The sequence below is a fragment of the Coccinella septempunctata genome, chromosome 4 (genome assembly GCF_907165205.1).
Source record: "Coccinella septempunctata chromosome 4, icCocSept1.1, whole genome shotgun sequence".
NCBI classification, from domain to species: domain Eukaryota; kingdom Metazoa; phylum Arthropoda; class Insecta; order Coleoptera; family Coccinellidae; genus Coccinella; species Coccinella septempunctata.
Genome location: NC_058192.1, coordinates 39,171,030 through 39,191,938, shown reverse-complemented (window position 1 = coordinate 39,191,938; position 20,909 = coordinate 39,171,030). Strand labels below are relative to the sequence as shown.

The following is a 20,909-nucleotide window of genomic DNA, read 5'->3' as shown; positions in this document are numbered from 1 at the left end:
TAACCTGAAAATCTGCTAGCTCACTATCCTCCGAGGTTAAGGTCGAAAATATTCGAATGGTTGTGAAGTAAAATAATTTCATTCCTGTCAGAATAAAACCATGTATCTAGTTCTAGCCTCGTTCGGGGTATTTCCACCAATTTCGCTGCGTCGAATGTGCTCTAGCCTCGTTCGGGGTATTTTAACACTTTCCAAGCTTTAGCTCGTTCGCTTATCGTGCTCGATTAGACCAAAATTGTTGGGGATCAAGAGCTCGAAATTAGATCGCCGTCCTCTTCTTTACTCTTGGTCCTATTGGACTGTATATTTGTCTTGTATGGTTAGAAGAAAAAAACAACTTGCTTCAATGCGTATAATATTTCACTTGCTTATATAGCAAAAATTTGTATCTGAACGTAAGAATTGTACATTGACTATTTGGCTCTCGGCCGTCTAGGCGTCTGTGGCGAGAATGAGCCCAGGTGTCCACTGGAAGCGTATTCGAGCGGCTACACGCTCTCGCGAAACGAGCGTTTGTAGCCGCTACAAAACAGGCGGCGCGGCGCTACAGAGGTTGTCCTCTGGAGGCGGCTTCGTGCGTTCAATTCAGTGTTGGAGCCGAAGGATCGTTCTCAATCCAGTATTGCTTGTTGTTTACGATGGCTGCAATTTTTATAGCCAAAATCAAATCCAGAATTCAACCATTTCTACTATCAACCGAAGAACGGACCTTATATATTTCCCAACTACTACTGAATGAATCGAATTTTATTTTTACTGACAATGCGATGAAAATAACGAGAAACTATTCTTCCAATAAGTATTCAATTGTTTGAACGACTGATCCAGAAAAACTGTCCTAGGTTTCCTCCTCAGCTAATTTTTTGGTGGCCAAAAATGCGTGTTTTCGTTTTTTTTTCTATTTTATCTTCCCTGGAAAACTAAATATAAACAAAGCTCAATTTTTTTCTATTATAGATCACTAAATTCTCGATTGAGGCGGCGTTCCTCAACACGTTTCCATATTAGAGTATATCAAATTTAGTGCTTTACAACTTTTTCATAAGTTTTTATACTTCTCTCATATATAAGCTGCTTTCAAAAAATTTTCCGAGAAATCAATATGAAATATAACATTTTACAATGTTTCTGGAAATTGTGCCAACTTTGGGATCCATTAGTGAGAAAAAGTACACACTTGATCTCATTCGACGTAGAATTCAGTGCTCTTTAGCTTTTCTCCCAAGTAATTAGTCGATATCCGTATTTCTTGAGGACATATGATTGAAAAACCCCATTTCTTCGCCGGCAAAAGTTATGCTCAATTCCTTTGAAGGAAAAAACCCAAGATGATTTAATTCGGTCACTGATGAAGCCATTAAAACAATAGAAATCTTTTATAGGCACAAAATCCTTATTGAATCTCAATTTAACCGGACTGAAATGGATGAGCTCAACGGGCGTGCACGCGCTACACTCGCTGCAGATCCCATTTCAGGCGGATCGCGCGTACGAGCTCGTAGCCGCTTGAAAACGCCCGCTCGAAGTCGCCTGCCGTGGAGAACGCTGTATTGAAATACGTTACTTGGGATCTGTAGCGGCTTGCCGCACGTTCACGCTCGTTTCGAGTAAGCGCGTAGCCGCTCGAATACGCTTTCAGTGGACACCCGGGCTGAGAATGAAAAGTGCGCGGCAAACATCTGCGCTTAGGCCTATCGCAGACATGCAACTTTTCAGTTTCGCGATAGTTGCGCAACAGTTTGATTGCAAGCGGTTCGAGGGCGCACACATACGCAATCGCTTAATATCAATATTTTCAGGCCAGTGATCAGAATATCGTGATTTTACATTCAAGCCCCAAAATCTATATTTTTTACATCCCTTACAGAAATTTCGTTATTGCCATAAAAAACTACATAATTTATTCTAAGACATTTAAATTTCACTATGCATGGCACACTTGTCACAAGGGAATAGGAAACGGACGAATTCATATTGCATGTCTTTTTTTTCGAAATGCGGTCCTGTTTTTATTTCTTCGATGATAATATTTATTGTCCTTTGCCGCGATTCTGAATTATTTCAAATTCTGTTCAACTTATCTTCATTTTAATCCCTCAGCACAAACTGAGTGTTCGAAAAAAAGTGTTTAAAAGAATGCAAAGTCGAACTGTGAATTCTTTTGAAATTACATATTGAATGTAGATACAAATGATGTAAACCATCTTGGAAAATATAATCCGTGTGTATTTGTTTCATAACACAAATAAGTATTTAAATTTATTCTTCAACAATAAAAATGTACTATCATAAAAGATGTTCAAAATGGAGTTCTTTTATCTCGACACATTTCCTAGCGCTTAAAATCAGATTATTTATTGCTATTTATTGCCCTTCCTATCAAATCGAGATTTAGTTTAATAGAATTTAAAAAAAATTTAATTCTCTACCAGAGACATTGAATAATATCACCAAAGGAATAAAAACAGGACCGCATTTAGAATAAATGACATAAAACATGAATTCGTTCGGTTCCTTCATTGTTGTTTCATGAAAGGAAATAAAAAGCTTAAGGTTTTTCGGAAGAATTAATTTTAATAGTTATGTGTGTTATGAAGCAATTACACTTACGGATTACATTTTCGAAGAGGGTTTAGATCATTTGTAAATAAATTCAATATATAATTTCAGAAGAATTCACAGCTCCACTTTCCACACTTTTTAACACTTTTTTACGAACACTCAGTATGTGCTGAGGGTTTAAAATGAAGAAGAATTGAACAGAATTCAAAATAGTTCAGAATCTTGGTAGAGGACAATAAATATTATCACCGAAGAAATAAAAACAGGACCGTATTTCGAAAAAATGACATAAAATTTGAATTCGTCCGGTTCCTGCTTCTTTGTGACAAGTGTGCCATGCAAAGTAAAAACTGAATTCTTCAGAATGTGTTATGTAGTTTTTCATTGCAAAAACGAAATTTCTGTAAGAGAAGTGAAAAATATAGATTTTGGAGCTTGAATGAAAAATCATGATATTCTGAGTACTGCCCTGAAAATATAGAAATTTCATCAACAATTTAGAAGAGTTTTCTGAAGTGAACGAACCCATAAAATTTGATCGAAATCGAACTTTGCATTCCAGAGTTATGACTATCGCAAATTTAGGCCAATATTCATAAATCACCCCGTATTTCCGAAACTAATAGCCTTAAGATACAAAACAAGCAAGTTTTCTGAAAGGCCTGGATGACCTGCATTCACCATTGGGCTATGGCCAACGACTCATGAAACACCCTGTATATGTCCCCGACCATCCATATATGACAAAGGCCTATTTGAGCATTTAATCAACTTGTCTAACCTGTATAAGCATGTTTTGTTGGCTGGAGTCTTTAATCTCGGCGATATAAGAACTTTGCCAATATCTCGTTGAACCTCAGCAAATTCTCCTTCAGTTCCATTCATCGATATGTTGAACAACTCCAATTTACACCAGCTAGTTGATCAACCCACTCGTTACCGATCAAATCAAGAGCCAACAATCCCAGATCTAATCCTAACAAATGATGTTAATTTAGTTTCCGAATTAGAATACCTCCCGCCACTAGGCAGATCAGATCATTTGGTTTTGTCAACAAACATACAATTCTTCCTACCTACTAAATTACCATCTGAAACAAAAACTTATAAAATTGTACAATGTGAATGTATCAACGAAATATTCTCCAGAACAGACTGGGATACTGTAATTGGAACTGGAGACGTCGAGTCGGGATGGAATAAATTTCACGAGTATGTTACCAAAACTGTTGAAGATCACACTTCCACACGGACCACAAGGATTAATAGTAGTAAACCTTGGATTGACAACCACTTTTTCGGAATGATTGAGTTCAAAAAATCGTTAGGCAGAGATATGTTCGCAGCAGGCAGACTTGTGACTTTCAGAGGCATAGAGTGTTCTCCAATAATCTTTCAAACAAAATACGTGAAGCCAAATCCATATTTGAAAATGATCTAGCTACCTCGAAGGACAAAAAGAAATTCTTTAAATACACACGCCGCATTTTCAATACCGTACCTTCTCTGCCTCTTGTCAAAAACACTGATGGTGTAGTTGCAGATGACCACAAATCTTCAGCTGAAATTTTTGCCAACACCTTCTCAATGGCATTCACGTCTGAACCAGACACACCACTACCTTCTACTACTTCTCCTTGCAACGCCTCCTCTCTAACTTGTTTTGATGTTGATCCCTTGACTGTTGAAGTGAAATTACAATCACTGAATGTCTCATCGTCTTCTGGTCTAGACGGCTTTTCTGCTAGGTTGCTCAAAGAATGTTCTCATACTCTTAGTCCACCCATATCAAACATTTTTTCTATATCGTTTAAATCTAGTATGCTGCCACTATCATGGAAGAGTGCACGGGTAACACCCATTCATAAAAAAGGGACAAACAAAATCGGAACAACTATAGACCTATTAGCCTCACTTCTATTCTGTGTAAGATACTGGAAAGGTTTATATACGATAAAATGCTTACTTTTTTTCTGGATCATAACATCATACCTGATACCCAGCATGGTTTCATCAAAGGCCGATCTATTGTCACATGCCTTCTCAGCTGCCTCAACGAAGGGACCCATTCTTTGGATAAAAAACTTCCTGTAGATGTGGTCTATCCAGATTTTTCGAAGGCCTTCGACATAGTTCCAATAAATAGACTTTTATACAAGCTGGACAACTTAGGAATTCGAGGATTGCTCTTGAAATGGATTGAGAACTTCCTGACAGGTCGTTTGAGGTTGGTGCTGCTAAATCGGAACCTCGATGCGTGCTCAGTGGCGTTCCTCAAAGCTCGGTTCTGGGGCCCTTGCTGTTTTTAGTGTATGAGTGATTTGGCTGATTAATGCAAGTCGGAAAATGCTTCATTTGCAGATAATATTAAGTTTTTCGATTACCCCCTTAACAACTATGAAACCTTGCAGGAGGACTTGGACAAGGTCGTTTCTTGGTGCGCCAAATGGTTGATTCCACTGAACCCTTCGAAATGTCGAATTCTACATTTAGTTAATAACAATCCAAAACTGAAGTATTACGTTGAGGGTGTTGGAATCCTTGGATGTTCATCTCACGTTGATCTGGATGTGGTGATATCTAGTGATCTATCGTGCACTGAACATGTACTGTACATAACTAATAAGACAAAGCGTCTTGAACATATCGTCCAGAAAGCTTTTCGTGGTGATGGTGTGGCGCATATCACCAAAATATACAAAACGTATATTCGACCAATACTTGAGTTTGGCTGTCCGGTTTGGCATCCGTGGTTGATGGGGGACGCTGCAATATTAGAGAATCTACAGCGTCGTGTCACACGCATTCTCCCTTTGGAGTGAATCATCCAAGTTATCAGGAACTGTTATAGATGATGAGTCTTCCTACGTTCGCCGATCGTCGTCCAAGGGAAGACTTAATAGTTACATATCGAGCATTGCACGGCCTGTTCGGCGTCGATATCTCCCACCTATATGAGCTGAACACGGATCCACTCCGTGGACATCGATACAAGCTTAATCGAGAGGTCTTCCAAACCAGATGCCGAAAAAACTTCCTATGCAACCGTGTGTTCAACCAGCCTGCCTGGCAACATTGCAGATGCTGTATCGGTCAATGCGTTCAAGAATAGACTTGACACCTGGGGATCGAACAGGGCTGCATAATTTGTTCGGCTCGCTTGTTGTAATGTTATCATTCATTTGGCGTTATGTAATTTCGTGTTCCTATTGTTTGATTTTTGAATGACCTTGCTTATTGACTTTCATTTCACTTCACTTGTTTCAATTTTTTTACAGTAGGTTTTTTTTTCTATTACTTTCAAGTTAGGGTTCATAGGATATAAATGTACCTCAACTCTATAACCTGATTTAATAATAATAATAATAATAATGTCTGGCCTGCCTGGCAGCTATCAAGTAGATGGCCTGCCATCGTAACGACGTAGACGGTGCAGCCAGCCACGCCTGCTGTCCGCAGTCCCATTCCTTTTTCCTCTCTCTTTCATATCCTTTATAGGGGTGCTCTTTCTGCTCTCATTTCTCTACCCCTTACTCAAACCGAGAAAGGGGAGCACAAACCCATGGAAATGGTGATAACGAGAAGCCTCGGAAACAAGTCGCTGCCTGGGTATCGTCAGGGCATGTCTGGAGCAGGCGCTGGACATGACAGCATGCGGGACGTCGGTGGCAAGATGTTGAGGAAGCGGGCTCCTGCTGCAAAAGAAGCTACAGCTCCAAAGCGACAACAGCAACCAACGAGTCCAATTCAATTGCCGACTCGAACCGTTGAAGGTGCTGCGCAGGATATTCAGGGTCAGTTAGAAAGCGCATGAAGTGGACAACGTCCATGAATGAAACTATTGTGCGCATATATAACTCCATCACGGGACTAGGGCAGAACACGAACAACTATGGGAAAAGGCTCCATGATGAATTCTGCAACGCCTACCCAAATCTCAATGTCACTGAACAACGGGTGGCAGACCAGTACCGCGTTATTCTGAGAAATGAACTAATACCAATGGCCAGAATCGACGCAATTAAACAAGAACTTCAGCGTCCGCCAGTAACAGAGAGCGACACCAACACCTCTGATGAGATTCACATGCCTGGGCAACAACAGCCAGAAGAAATTGACGCTGAAAGTCCATCTTGCAACCCAAGTGAGGCAGAACACCAGGACAATAGGAAAGAGCTCCACCGAGAAGTTGACTCTGAGATGAGGAGATACTTTGCCGAACTATAAGGAACAGATCCTCTTCATCGAATAGCACCTCCCCGACTCAATACATCCAAGAAACTGTCACTCATAATCGACATCTTGAATAAGAACGTTTTACCTGTGTACCTACAGAATGGAAGTTCATTGGAATATCTTCATCTAGTTTTTTACTGTGCAGCGCTAACGACGGCTGAAACCATAGGGGCAAAAATTCGCCGAACGAACAACGATGGTCCAAAATTACACATATTATATGCGCCACCATGGCAGAATCGTCTTCAACACGAAACAGAGAGACTAAGAGGAGACATTGGACGACTGACGGAGTACTTGAACGGGAATCGTGGAAGGAAGGTTGTGAAAGCTGCCAAAGAAATCATGGATAGAAACAGAACACACACAGATCGAGAGACGGAGAATGCTACAGCTCACCACTGCCTCGACACTCTGAAGCAAAATCTAAGTCTGTATGCAGAACGCCTGAGAAGATATAAAAGCAATTATAGCCGGAAAAGAGACAATAATTCATTCGAAAAGTCGGAAGAAACTTTCTACCGGTCACTCACATCGTCCGATGGAGAAAATGGAAAGTTACCATCAAAGGAAGCCATTGAACAATTCTGGACCGAACAATTATCAACGAAACCTCAGTTCAATGGAGACACCGGATGGATTGAAGATGAAAAGTCTGAAGCTATAAAATATGAGCCGATGCAACATGACCTGATCACAATTGAAGAAGTAAAATCAGCTATCAGAGGAATACACAACTGGAAAACACCTGGGCCTGATGGATTACAGAACTTCTGGATCAAGCAACTTTGGATCATGCATGACAAATTGACCTCCGCAATAAATGACGTCATTGAAAATCCTGAAAGAACCTAAAGACCAAAGGAATACAGGAGACCCAGCCAAATACCGACAAATCACATGTCGATGTACAAATTAATCACATCGTGTATTTCAAATCGAATTCACAATCATTGCGAAAGGAATAACATCATCGCCATGCAACAGAAAGGATGCACCAAAGACAGCCGAGGGTGCAAAGAACAACTAATAATAGATTCAGTTATCTGCAATCAAGCGTTCTCCAAGCGAAGGAATCTTTACGCTGCGTACATAGACTACAAGAAAGCATTCGATTCCATACCTCACGAATGGCTCTTGACCATCTTGAACATTTACAAGGTGGATCCAAATATTGTTAAGTTCCTGAAAAACGCCAGCAGATGACTCCATTACAACAGGACCTATTCCAATAAGACGCGGAATTTTCCAAGGGGATTCGCTGAGCCCTCTGTGGTTCTGCATGGCCCTGAATCCCTTGTCTCATAGATAGAACACTACGGACTACGGATTTGCCATCAAAAGCGGCAGTAGAACTATGATGAAACTGAATCATCTCCTTTACATGGACGATTTGAAACTCTTTGCATCTACCAAGAGGCAAATGCAACTGATGCTGAAAATGGTGGAAGGATTCTCGGAAGACATCAAAATGAAGTTTGGACTAGAAAAATGTTGACAGCTGAATATAACTAGAGGGAAAATAGAAGATGGTAGGTTCAAACTCAAGGAAGGTGCAGAAATTGAAGCATTAAAGGAGGGAGACACATACAAGTATCTGGGCATAAAACAGGCAAGAAAAATCAATCAGAGCCAGATGAAGAAAGAACTAACGGAGGAGTTCACCCGAAGATTGAGAAGGATAAGGAGAACTGGCCTTAACAGCAAGAATTTGATAATACCTACGCTTGCTCGGCGCTGAGCTACTCATTCGGTATCATCTCTTGGACCACCACCGATTTAGCAGCCTTACAGAAAAAAATAAGGACGATGCTGACTAAACACAATAAACATCACCCCAAAAGCTCAATAGAACGGACCGAGCTGCCACGACATCTTGGGGGTAGAGGAATTGTTGATTTGTCCAACCGTATGACCCAGGAAATTGAAGGACTTCGAAAATATTTTCTGAGCAAGGCTACTTCATCAGAACTCCATCAAGTAGTTTGTGTTGCTGATACTTCTACACCGTTAAAGCTATAGCAGGACCACTTGGAAACCGTCGAACACTCTGCAGAAAGTAAAATGCAGAAACTGATTGGCAAACCTTTGCATGGGAGGCACCAGAACGAGGTCAACCATGATTACATATCTGCGTCGAACTACTGGTTGACTTCCGGAAGGTTGTTTCCTGAGACAGAGGGCTTCATGCTCGCCATCCAGGATCAGGTGATTCCAACAAGGAACTACATGAAATATATCGCCAAGGATGCCTCAGTGGCGGATGATAGTTGTCGTTATGGCTGTACGACACATGAAACTATCCAGCACATCACCGGGGGATGTCAGAAGTTCGCGGGCACGGAATACAAAAATAGACATGATGCCGTTGCCAAGATTCTTAACCAAGAATTGGCACTAAAACACCAACTTCTAACTTCGAAAAAGGTTCCTTATTACAATTACCATCCGGATGCTGTATTGGAAAATGAACATCGCAAGCTATACTGGGATCGCACGGTTCTCACAGACCAGAAAATAACCCACAATAGACCAGACCTGATATTGCTCAATAAGGATGAGGACAGAGCACTATTCATCGATGTGGCGATTCCAAATAATAACAATCTTCTAGATAGGCACACTGAAAAAATTTCAAAGTACAGAGATCTCGAGGAGCAAACCAGGAAACAGTGGAAGCTGAAAGATGTCAAGACCATCCCTATTGTCATATCATCTACAGGCCTGATATCGAAGAAACTACTAGAGAACTTGAGGAAACTTCAGCTGGACGAAAATATCTATAGAGTCATGCAGAAGGCGGAACTGCTGGGAACGGCGAGAACTGTACTCAAGTACATGGGAAATTCAGAGGAACACCGTTTGCTCCGACAGGAAGCAGGAATCCAACCTACAGCAGGGAGCCGAGGAGCGACCCGAACCCGACTACCACCACGAGCCCGAAAACCTGGAAAGGGCTCCAACAGAGCTTAATTCTTTTGCTATCAGAGATATCTGGGATAAGTGAATTTTCCTCTGGAGAGGAGTGTGAAAGCCGCAAGGCTGAATTCATAATAATAAGCTTCATCTTATGTAAATGTTTCTCTTGCTTCTACTTTTTTGTCTATATGACAAAAGGGAAACTTTCAACTCATAATATAAGAAAATAATTGAAAATATATCGTATTCTGAAATCCTGACGGTTTGCGCGGTGGAGCTGAACGTACGCAAAAGTTGGAAATGGTGAAAAAAAAATTTTTTCGAGCGTGTCTGATTTTGAGAGGATATGCTAATTGGACCCAAAGGAAGGAAGCTACTTTTCGAGAGAATGAACTTTGAAAATGCGTTAAAAAAAATCGTTACTTGTACCTACTCGAGCGTGTCAGATTTTCATACAGATTGTTAATCTCGGAGTTGCAGACGTGTTGACCCATTAATCTCTGACACTAATCAAGGGGGGTTTTCTCAACCTGACACTTTCAAGATGATAAAAATGCATTTGGAATAGCTCCCTTCCTGTACCTCTAATCGTTTTTGTAATTATTATGAAAGTTGTAGGTAATAAAATTATGTACAACTTTTGTCTGAGCAATTTTTCATACCGTCAACCGTTTTCAAGCTAGAGGGTGATGGGGGCGAGGAGCTTAGCCACACATGCGAAAGGCCAAGGTCAATGTAGAAACCCAGTCTACTGAACATTCATCGTCATATATCTCAAAAACGTTTGAACGTAGAAAAAATTGCTTAGGACTAAATTTATAGAAAATGTTATGCTCTACAATTTTTATAATGAATGCGAAAACAGTTGAAGGGTACAGGGAAACAATCATCGATGTCACTTTTCCTTTCAGCTGAGAAAAGCGTTTTCTAATTCAAAATTCGTTCATATTATTCGAAATATCACAAATTAAATATTATTGTTCTCGGAATAATCATTATTAATATTATTCTACATAGAATGACTGCATTACATGAAATGACTCAGATTTTTCTTTCCGTGTATCGATAGACATCGTTTAGTTCTTTCCCTGTACGGTAAATCTTCGGAATCGAAAAGCGATTTAACGTATGACTGAACTAATTTCATGGCTGTTTTAATATACCATAAGATACTACTATTCATTCTGAATTGAATTGTGCGTCTAACTCATTTCAGGACAAAAACTGACATTGATGGTTTTTTCCCTGTACCCTTCAATTTACGACCCAGGAGAGAAGGCAATTAAAGAAAATATATTTTTGTGACCTTTTTGGCTAATTTTTATTGTTTCGGCTTGCTGAAACTTGATTATATTTTTTCTTTTTTCTTGAATAATTAGCTTCGAATTAAGGAAAAAAGCCACCGCGCTCGAGAATGTGCACGTGACATTTTTTTGGGCAAGTTTAGCGCCCTCCCACACTTTTTCGTCACGCTTAAATTGTCAGATTAAGAGAATATATACTTTTCAACATGTAATTGATCACATGTATGCACAATGATCGTTTTTTTTACTATTCTGACAGTCTGTCCTGGACAATTCCCCCTAATAGGTACAGATCTGATTTTTGGTAGAGGTACTCTACAGGGTCCAAGCAGAGGTATGTCCCCTTATATTAATCCGACTAGCTCGAGTAAATCCCGAATTTCCCTCTTGGGCTCACCAACTATTGGAGATGTTATTCAGTTGAATATCATATATTCTTTATTTTCTTTGATGTGTCTACAAAAGAAAAAGATACCAGGAATTTGGAGATATCATATTCAATTAATTTTTTGTGTTATTCATTAGCGCTTCAGAATTTGTAATCATAATGTCAATTCTTTCAGTGGCGTCCAGCTTAATGAAGCAGAATTATGTACTGTTGGAGATTCCAATATGGAAATCTCCAACACTAGCCCGTGGAACGAAGGATAGGGTACAAAAAAATATTTTTTCAAATCGATTTTTACTTCTGTTCCTCAGAAACGACAGCCTGGAGGGAAAAACAAAGTCAAAATAAACTTACAAGTCACGCGATATAAAAACATTAAGGTTAACTCATTAAAACAACAAATATGCGTAAATGGGACTCAAATTTTGTGTGTGTGTTTTTTTGTTGATTTTGGTATTTTGAATTTTTATGTTTATCATCTCCAATTTATCTCTTCCTTTAATATATAATATAATATTTCTCCTTATATTGGAGATGATAAACATAAAAATTCAAAATAGCAAAATCAACAGAAAAAAAAAACACAAAATTTGAGTCTTATTCACGCATATTTGTTGAAATATTCAAGCAATAGACCATACTTCGATGGTCTATGTCTTAATGAGTTAACCTTAATGTTTTGTATCGCGTGACTTGTAAGTTTGTTTGGACCTCGATAATTAAAAAATTTTTGAGAAGAATTTATGACACACTACTATACTATTGTGGAAGAAATTAAACCTATTACTCAAATTCGGTAAGAGGTCATGTTCGTTCTAATTGTTTTCCATATTTTTGATGAAGTATGTTTGCAGTTGCCCTGATGAAGAGACCAAATGTTCTCGAAAGCTTGGTTAATAAATGAATAAAGAGTAAATATCATCATTGGTGTTGATCGATATGCCTTATCTAATCTATTATATATAGCCGGCGCCGTAGGGTGGACATGGTAATGACAACTTCAGGAAAAATAAGAAAAAAAATCTAGCTCAATTTTTCATCTAACTACAGAATAACTTTCGAAATTCTTCGACAAATCAACACTCTCTATGATATATGATAGTTACCACGGCCACAATTTTTCAAATATTTTTGTTATTTTTTGTATCGGCAAGTTAAGTAATACTGCTGCCCACCCCAATTCCTAAAACTCCCAGATCACTCATAGTTCTTACACAAAAAATAATCAAAATATGTTTTTTCCATAAAAATTCGAAAGATTTTTTCGTTGAGCCCACTTCACCTCATTGTTTTGTTAAGAACAAAGCATGGACATTATGGCGGCAAGTTTTTTTAAAAATTCACACAACAAACCAAGATTCCAAAATAGTATAATAATCCGAGAAAACAAGTCGGAAAAAAAATATGCGTACCATTTCTTAGAAAGTCTAAATTACTTAATTGTTCTCGTTCATAGTGACAATTTTTATTATGTGCCGAAAAGAGATTGTGTATAGTCATTTTTTGGAATTTCAATGGGACACGTGTGTAGTTGATAAAATTTAGAGATTAAAGAGAGAAAGATACACGTTAGAAAAGGATATTAGATGTTCTCTGTTTGATATGAATAGCGCTGATAAAGAAGTTCCTATTCTCGGCAAAGTCAGTACCAATGAGTATTATTGTTCTGTACGTTTTACTCCTTTGTTTTCCGTAATGGCAAAGATTATAGACTCTAATAACTCTATAATCTTTGCGTAATGGTTTATGGGACTGGATTTAGGTGATCTGCAATCTAAACTGACCTGGCATTACTTTAGAATGTAATTGTAGTTTTGTGAATTGGACCTTCGGCAGACTTTTTCTATTGGGGTTGCCTGAAGGACAGGATCTATGCGACACTCATCATGACATTGGAAGAACTTCGGCAAAAAATCAGTCAAGCTGCGGTATCCATATCAGTGGAAGAAGATATGCACGAAGCATTAAAAGGTCATTTTTAAGGCCATGTCGTGCGTGCATTAATACTGATAGAAAGCAATTTGACTATTTATTATAAGGTATATTATCGAATAAATAAATAAATATCATTTTTCAATTAATTCAACAACAAAAAAACATTTTCGACACATAGTTGATTACTACCAACAAGTCTAGGTTTCTTGAAGTATTATACCATTTTAGAATCTTGGTTAGTTGTGTAAATTTTCAAAAAAACTTGCCGCCATTGTGTCCATCCTTTTTTTTCACATAACAATGAGGAAAAGTGGGCTGAAAGTAATAATCTTTCAAAATTTTACGGGAAAAACATAATTTGATTATTTTTTGTGTAAAAACTATGAGAGTTTATGAGAGTTTAAGAAGTTGTGGTGGGCAGCAGTACTACTTAAGTTACCGATACAAAAAAGAAAACATTTTCGAAAAATATTACAATAAAAATATTACAGTACAACACTTACAGAATATGAATTTTACCATTTATGCTCAACATGAAAATTGTCGATGTTTAAAATAAAATGAAAATTGATTTGACTTTTTTTTCTCTTTCCGGAACATTCATCATAAAAAACAATTCTAGGTTAAAGTATATTTATTTTAGATTCACACAGTTGTGGGATTCACGAAGCTATTCTTAGTTGCTGTACACCCAAGAGATAAGTAGGTATACAATTGATCTATCCCTAATATTTGCACTTGTTTTCATAGAATAGAATATCATATTAAAGGATGAAAAAAGTTATTTTGTCCACCACTACCCTATAATCCGTACCTTACGGATGAGCTTTCAGAAGCATTATGATAGTCATATTACAACCCGTGTATAATAGGTGTTGAATAATGAATCATTATTCGGCGATGTGGAACTTTACCGAATAGATCCATATGATGTGTTTTTTATGGTGTTTCATATTCGATTTAATTTGACAGATTGAAAAATATTTGAAACGTCTGTTTGAAAAAAAGTGCGTCTCATAAATTGTAATTGTTCTTGAATTCATCATGGAAATCGAAAGTGATGAAGAAATGTTGTGTACTCCACCGGAAATAAGAGATGTTGCAAAAATTACAACATTGACTCTATTACCGGAAAAATCAAGAAATCTCTACCTAAAAGTGTTTAACAATTTCATGGACTGGAGAGCAGCGAATAAAATCCTACCATTTTCTGAGGCAGTTTTATTAGCATATCGTCGGTGTTATGTAATAAGGGCGAATCCGACATTTTTACGTTTTTGGGGTTTTTGGCGATTTTATTATTAATTAACGGCATAAAGAGAGATCTTGAAGCTCAGGAAATGGAAAACAATATGTTTGAACGGCTCAGTTTTAAAATTACAGCTACTTTAAATAGTTTCTTATAATTTTCCAGTGGGTCTAAACCTTTAAAAATGCTCTCCGGAAAAGTGCAGATTTGGTGAATTCGCCCTTTTTCCATAACACATCAGCTAACTATAAACCATCAACATATGGTCCAATTATTCCATGCCGAAGACTACTCTCAACATAAATGAAGGCATCGATATCGAAAATTATAAAAAACTGCGTTCACTTTTGAAAAGGAAATGAGAAGGTGAAAAACTGGCCCTATTGAAGGAGTCGTTTGATTTATAGTCATGAAATACCATTCTTTTCATTAGGTTACTATGATAATGAGTATTATGGGTGCATGCTGAGGTAATGAATTGTATAACATGAAAAAACAGGATCCAAAAGACATTGGATCAGCTTTCTTGGTAAACGTGCCCAATACCAAAACAAACATCAGTAACTATAAATGAGGATTTTTACCCTATTTGTGAAAAATACATAAACCTGCGTCCAGCACATGTAACTTCTGATGTATTTTTTCTGAACTATCAAAATGGAAAGTACACTTCACAAAGGATTGGTATAATCCAATCCAATTCACGAAAATGGGAATGAAAATATCTGAGTTTCGGATGCTGCCAAATTGCAATGAATATTCTGTACATAGCTTTCGCAGATCTTCGGCAAACATACTCGTCGATGCTGGTGGAGACATAACAACACTGAAGCGACACGTGGGCTGAAAATCCACTTTGGTTGCCGAAGGATAAGTGGAAGATTCAATGAACAACAAATTAGACACAGCCCAGAAAATATCAACCTCGATACAAAAAGCAATAACTGAATTACAAATTGGAAATCTAAATCAAATAGGAACGACCGACCAAAACATTGATTTATCTATAAACTCAATGCCCACCTTTATTTTCAATAATTGTTGTGTTAATATTAATATAAATGAATAAATGCAAAATTATATATTTCATTTTTGTCAGAGTGAAAGAAAGGAATGGAATTGATGTCAAGTGAAATACCTAGTTGACGTTTACGTGAGTATGCAGCATAGACATAGAGACATGGACTGTGCCTTCCCTTTATATCTATGCATGAAATACGGTCAAAAAAAGTGACAGAGAGAAAAACACGTCGGGAATGCAGTTGTCTTTTTCTAGAATTTTGATTGGTCTACACTCACCTCTATGTGAACAAAAAAGAGAAAGGTATATCCCGACGAGCTTTTCTCTCTTTCTAATAAATAGCCAATTTCGTGCTGGCATTGCTCAGTCCATGTCTCTATGTCTATGGTATGCAGTTTTTAGTGAACACAGAAAATGTTATGTCAACGCTTTTGATGACTATTTTATTGTTGAAAATGCATATTATTACTATTTTTTTCGAGGAAGTCGTGGACAAAGTATAGTATAATAATCTACTCGAACAAAATTACAATTTTTCACTCGGCTGAATTGCGACACCATGCGGCTCGTGTCCCAAACATCACCCTCGTGAAAAATAGCAATCATTTTGTGCTATTTTAAATAATATACTATTTCAAGTCTTCTACGAAGCAGTCTATGTCATCAACACGGATAGGGTAAATACGAAACTATTTTGCTTACATATAATATGCCTTATTTTCATCAACTATGGCAGGTATAAATGTATCTGCAAAAATATAATTGGCAAAAAATATTTTCAGTATTACCTACTTCGAAAAATGATACAGGAGGCGTATCTTTCTGAAGTAATTGTCTTTTCATTTGAAAATCTAATCTACGAAACTCAGTTCCTCGACATAATCCGATGAAAACAGGTATTTCATCATCTTCCATAATAAAAAGATATCAGCAATGCACTTATTCAATGATTCCCGATAAAATGATATGCATATTTCTAAATATGCAAAGAATATACAAAAAATATGGCTTTTTCTACCTCTTACAAGTAAAAATATAAACGAGTATAAACAACTGGAGAAAAATAATAATTTCATAACATTTAATCGACATAGTAGTTGGGAAAATAACATAGGATTAGTAAACCAAACTTACTTTGACAAGTGGCAAGATGAATTGTAAAAATACAGAACAGTAAGGTCTTCATGGTGGCCTTTTGTTTTTCCATTGTGAAAACATCTGAAAAATATTAGGAAGTGAATTACTTCACTTGCATTCATTTTCGTCAGAAGTTTTGAAGGGTGTGTGATTAAGAGGCTATTCAAGAATCAAATAAAGAATTATTTCATCGATATTATCAAAAAATCTAATTAGTATAATATGAGAAATTATTTTTCTCCTCTTATTAAAGATTTGAAGTTTTTTTCTGTGCATTTTCAATATTATTTTGACGACTTTTATGCTTACCACGTCGATTCGATTCGTCGGTTTCTTTGGCAATTAGAGCATAATAACTTTTCTATTCACATCATATTGTTCCCATTTCGAAGTAACATCAAATTCACTGTTTCGGAGTGATGAACCCCTATTAATAATTCTTCAACGGAACGGAATCATTCACCATAACGTGGATAGAACAATTCTGCGATCAAAAAGTTTTTTTGCACTCCACAGATATTACGGTAATTCAAATGAACTTTTAAAATACGAAAAAATTATATTCGTATATTACAATTTTCAACCAGTCACTAATTTATTGTTCTTGTTGTGCTTATACCGCAAAACGCCTACACAATATGACTTTACTTTTGAAGTAAAATTTTCACAAACATTAACGGATCATTTTAAAAGCGAAGAAAACTTCGAACAACCAAGGTGTCTCGATTAGAAATGATCGTTGAATTGTGTTGGTTCAGGATGTACACCTGTTCCGTGTCTACGAAGCGTGCAACGAGAACATGACTTCTTCTTTCACTCCCCTCTTTAAAACAACGTATAATTTACTTGTATGCTCAATGTTGGAAAGAAGAATTTTCGATATTTCCAATATTTAAACATAAAAGAATCCCATTTCAAATTTTTATTCTGTTTTTTGGGTTCCAGAAATTTCTTCATTGAATACTATTACCTATAAAGAATTAGGTAGGTACCTCATATTGTTTACTTTCAGAGCAGTCAGAGAAAACTTTGAAATAAGGGAAAAAAGCTCATTCGAACTGCTTCATTATTCTCTGACTTCCGGGAAAAATAGAAAACAAAAACGAAATTGGCTGTTTTTGTTGTTTTGTGAATTTTTGATGCATTTTCAAGAATCCCTACAAACAATTCACCAGATTGAAGGGACAAAATTATTTATCTGAACATTATTTTGGTGGCTTACAGCAGACGTTACAAAATAATCAAGTATGAAATGGCATTTTCCCTCATTTCATGTTTTTCTTTGATAATTCTCAAAGTTTCTGTTCAAGTTATAGTGTTTAGTCCGGTAAGCTCCCCCCATAACATGGGATTTTTGTCAAATATTTGTGAAATATTTGTAAGAAAGATTTTTAATATTCAATAAATCTTTCATTCAAATATTCATTAAATAAAGTCATGTACGACTTTTACTCACATCGAAATATTCAATGAAATTATTCATATAGATTTTTGCAATATTTTCAACAAAATTTTGTGAAATTTCTTCTAGAGATCATAATAATATTTTACGGCATATTTGCGCGAAATTCTTTCTAGGTAAGGAAAATGTTTCCTGAAATCTTCAGAAATGGTTTTCGCAATCTTCCAACGAGAGGGACTGAGATTTTCTGAAATATATTTTTGTATATATTTGCTGAAATCTTTTTCAAGATATATTCAGAAGATTTATGTGGAATAATAGAACATATTTCCTCAAAAATTCAGTTGATTTTTTGCATCATTTTAACTGAAATTTGTAGTGAAACATTTCAGCAGTAGTCGAAAAATATTTTGCGGATATTTTAACTCAATTAACTGAATAACTTCATGAAATACATGTTCCTGAAGAATTGAGCAATACCTAGATATTATATCTTTGATATGATACGCTGGCACGTTAATGTTCGAGATAATTAATTAATAAATTAATAAACGAGATGATTACAATATTTTTCTGTCGACCTCATTTTGAATTGAAATAGGAATTCTCGATTGCAAAAAAATTTTCGTCAAGTTCATGTTATGATAATAAATGATATAGGACATCTCCCTACAAGTCTCTTAGGAACTTTCTTCTCTCTCACCACCACCATCTTTCTTTTTTATTTCATAGAGAAATTTTCTATTTCTTCTGATGACACGATCGCAAGGTTTCATAATAATATAATAATAACGATTCTTTCCAACTTCAATAATTTTTCCAATTGAGTTCCAAAGTTTGGTATGTGGATCTTGTATCTGAACCATTTTTCCAACAGAAATAGTTTGAAGATTCCTGGCACCTTTGTTGTTCAAATTTATAATTTTATAATTTTTATTTTGAGCAGCTTTTCCATCATAGAAATCGACCTTTTCTTGCCATCTTTTAGCAAAAAATTTTAAATTAGTTGGAAGTAGCGATCTAATTGGGCGACCATACAAAACTTGAGCTGGAGATCTTCCATCTTCCCGAGGGGTATTTCTCAATTCGATTAAGTCGGCATAAAATTTTTCTTCGTTTGAAACTCCACATTCGAAACATCTCATGTTTAAAAGTTTAGTTGTTTAGTTTAGTTAATATTATGAACTGGGTTCGTCTGAAAAAGGTTTTCCTTTCGGAAGGTCGGAGTTCTTGCCAATTTTCGATCATAATGGATATATAGTTTTTCATACCAGGCCAATAAATCATTTTTCCTGATCTTCGTCTGGTACGTTCTATGCCTTGATGTGAATTATGAAGTCGTTCTAATACCATCTTGAGAGCCATTTTTGGAATTATAGTTTGAAAATCTTCAATGATCAAATTTTTCAACTCTTGATAATCTTCGTCTTTGTGAGCTATATTTTTGATATTTACAAGAATAGGATCCTGTAAATGTGCGGGCCTCACAATAGGATCTGTATTATCAGCAATAGATTTGTTGTAGAACAAATGATTTCATGTGCTGTGATGTGTCCTCTGCCAACAAATCTTCAATATTTGGTTTTGTATCAGAATGACTTGAAAGAGCGTCAGCTTTGAAATGACATTTCCCTTTCACCCATTCAGCTGAAAGGCTAAGTCCAAAATTTTTCTCTCAACCTTTGAATTCTTGGATTTTCTATTGAATCCAATGTTGAATCGATTGAATTTTATTTCCCCCCTCTACATACAAAAAAAAAGTTTAGTTTAGGGAGGCGGTTATATCTGGTTAATTCGGTGATTTGTTGACATCTTTTGGAGGAAGTTTGCATCCGGTATGTATATTCTTGTAAATATTGTAATTCAGTAGAATGAATGACCAGTACCACTAGAAAAATGGGTGATTAAATTTGCCAGGGCACTTTGTTAGAAAAAAACCATTTTGATGAACAGCTTTATTGTTCCAACGCAGTAAGACAATCCGTCCTTTAGTTATTAGTTGGCCGTGACTAAACAAAATGATACATTTATCCGCTATTGATGTTGTTTATGTTGACTCCAAAATAAGACATTTTAAGTCATCATATAGCATATGCATAAGTTCTAACAGAGGTTAGTGTAACGGGGTACCATAACATTGGGCGTATGATACAGGAGCTTATAGGGAACAACCACCGTAAAAAATCCTGTCTCCACATGAATAGTGTAGTGATGACAGATTTGTTCACAGAATAAGCTTTTAATACTGAAGGGTTTCTTTCCATTGACATAAAAATTTCTTTTTTCTTTAAGCGTGCGCGTTCAACCTTTTTCCCGCACGCATTCCAAGTTGCAAAGAGTCACTTTCGCAAAAGATGCGGGAAAAATGGTTGCTTTCTCTTTCCCGCTATTTCTTTCCCGTACGCATGCAGAATTACGTCTGTCATTATATATGAATTAATCAAATGAGATATGATCTGTTTCGTGAAATGGATACATTTATATATTTCAAGCGCTTGTAGAAATAATTATTGTTCCTAACTCTTGCGAGCAAGTATCACTTTCCGCACTTGATAGGAAAATAACTATTTTCTACGATTGTCACAAAATACCTTCATTGTATATTCAATGATGATTTCTAAATATATTCATTGTCATACTCCTTTTCATTATGCACTAGTTGCTTTACTATATTCTCTCTTCATCTCGAAATTATGTCTGAAACAAAAAACTAGAGTGGAAAGAAAAAGTTAATAATACAGCCTTCATCAAACTGA

At 36.5% G+C, this 20,909-nt stretch overlaps 1 protein-coding gene across 1 annotated transcript in view; it reads right to left on the bottom strand.

Moving 5' to 3' along the window:
• Positions 1-17,544, bottom strand: part of LOC123311114 (protocadherin-16) — a 162,378-nt gene extending 144,834 nt beyond the window's left edge. Inside the window, exons 1-2 of the mRNA XM_044894901.1 lie at positions 17,061-17,544; positions 16,749-16,832 (exon numbers count right to left, since the gene is read on the bottom strand). Coding sequence (XP_044750836.1) covers positions 16,749-16,821 — 73 coding nt within the window. The 5' untranslated portion in view covers positions 16,822-16,832; positions 17,061-17,544. The remainder of the gene's footprint in view (positions 1-16,748; positions 16,833-17,060) is intronic.
• Positions 17,545-20,909: the final 3,365 nt, after the last annotated feature.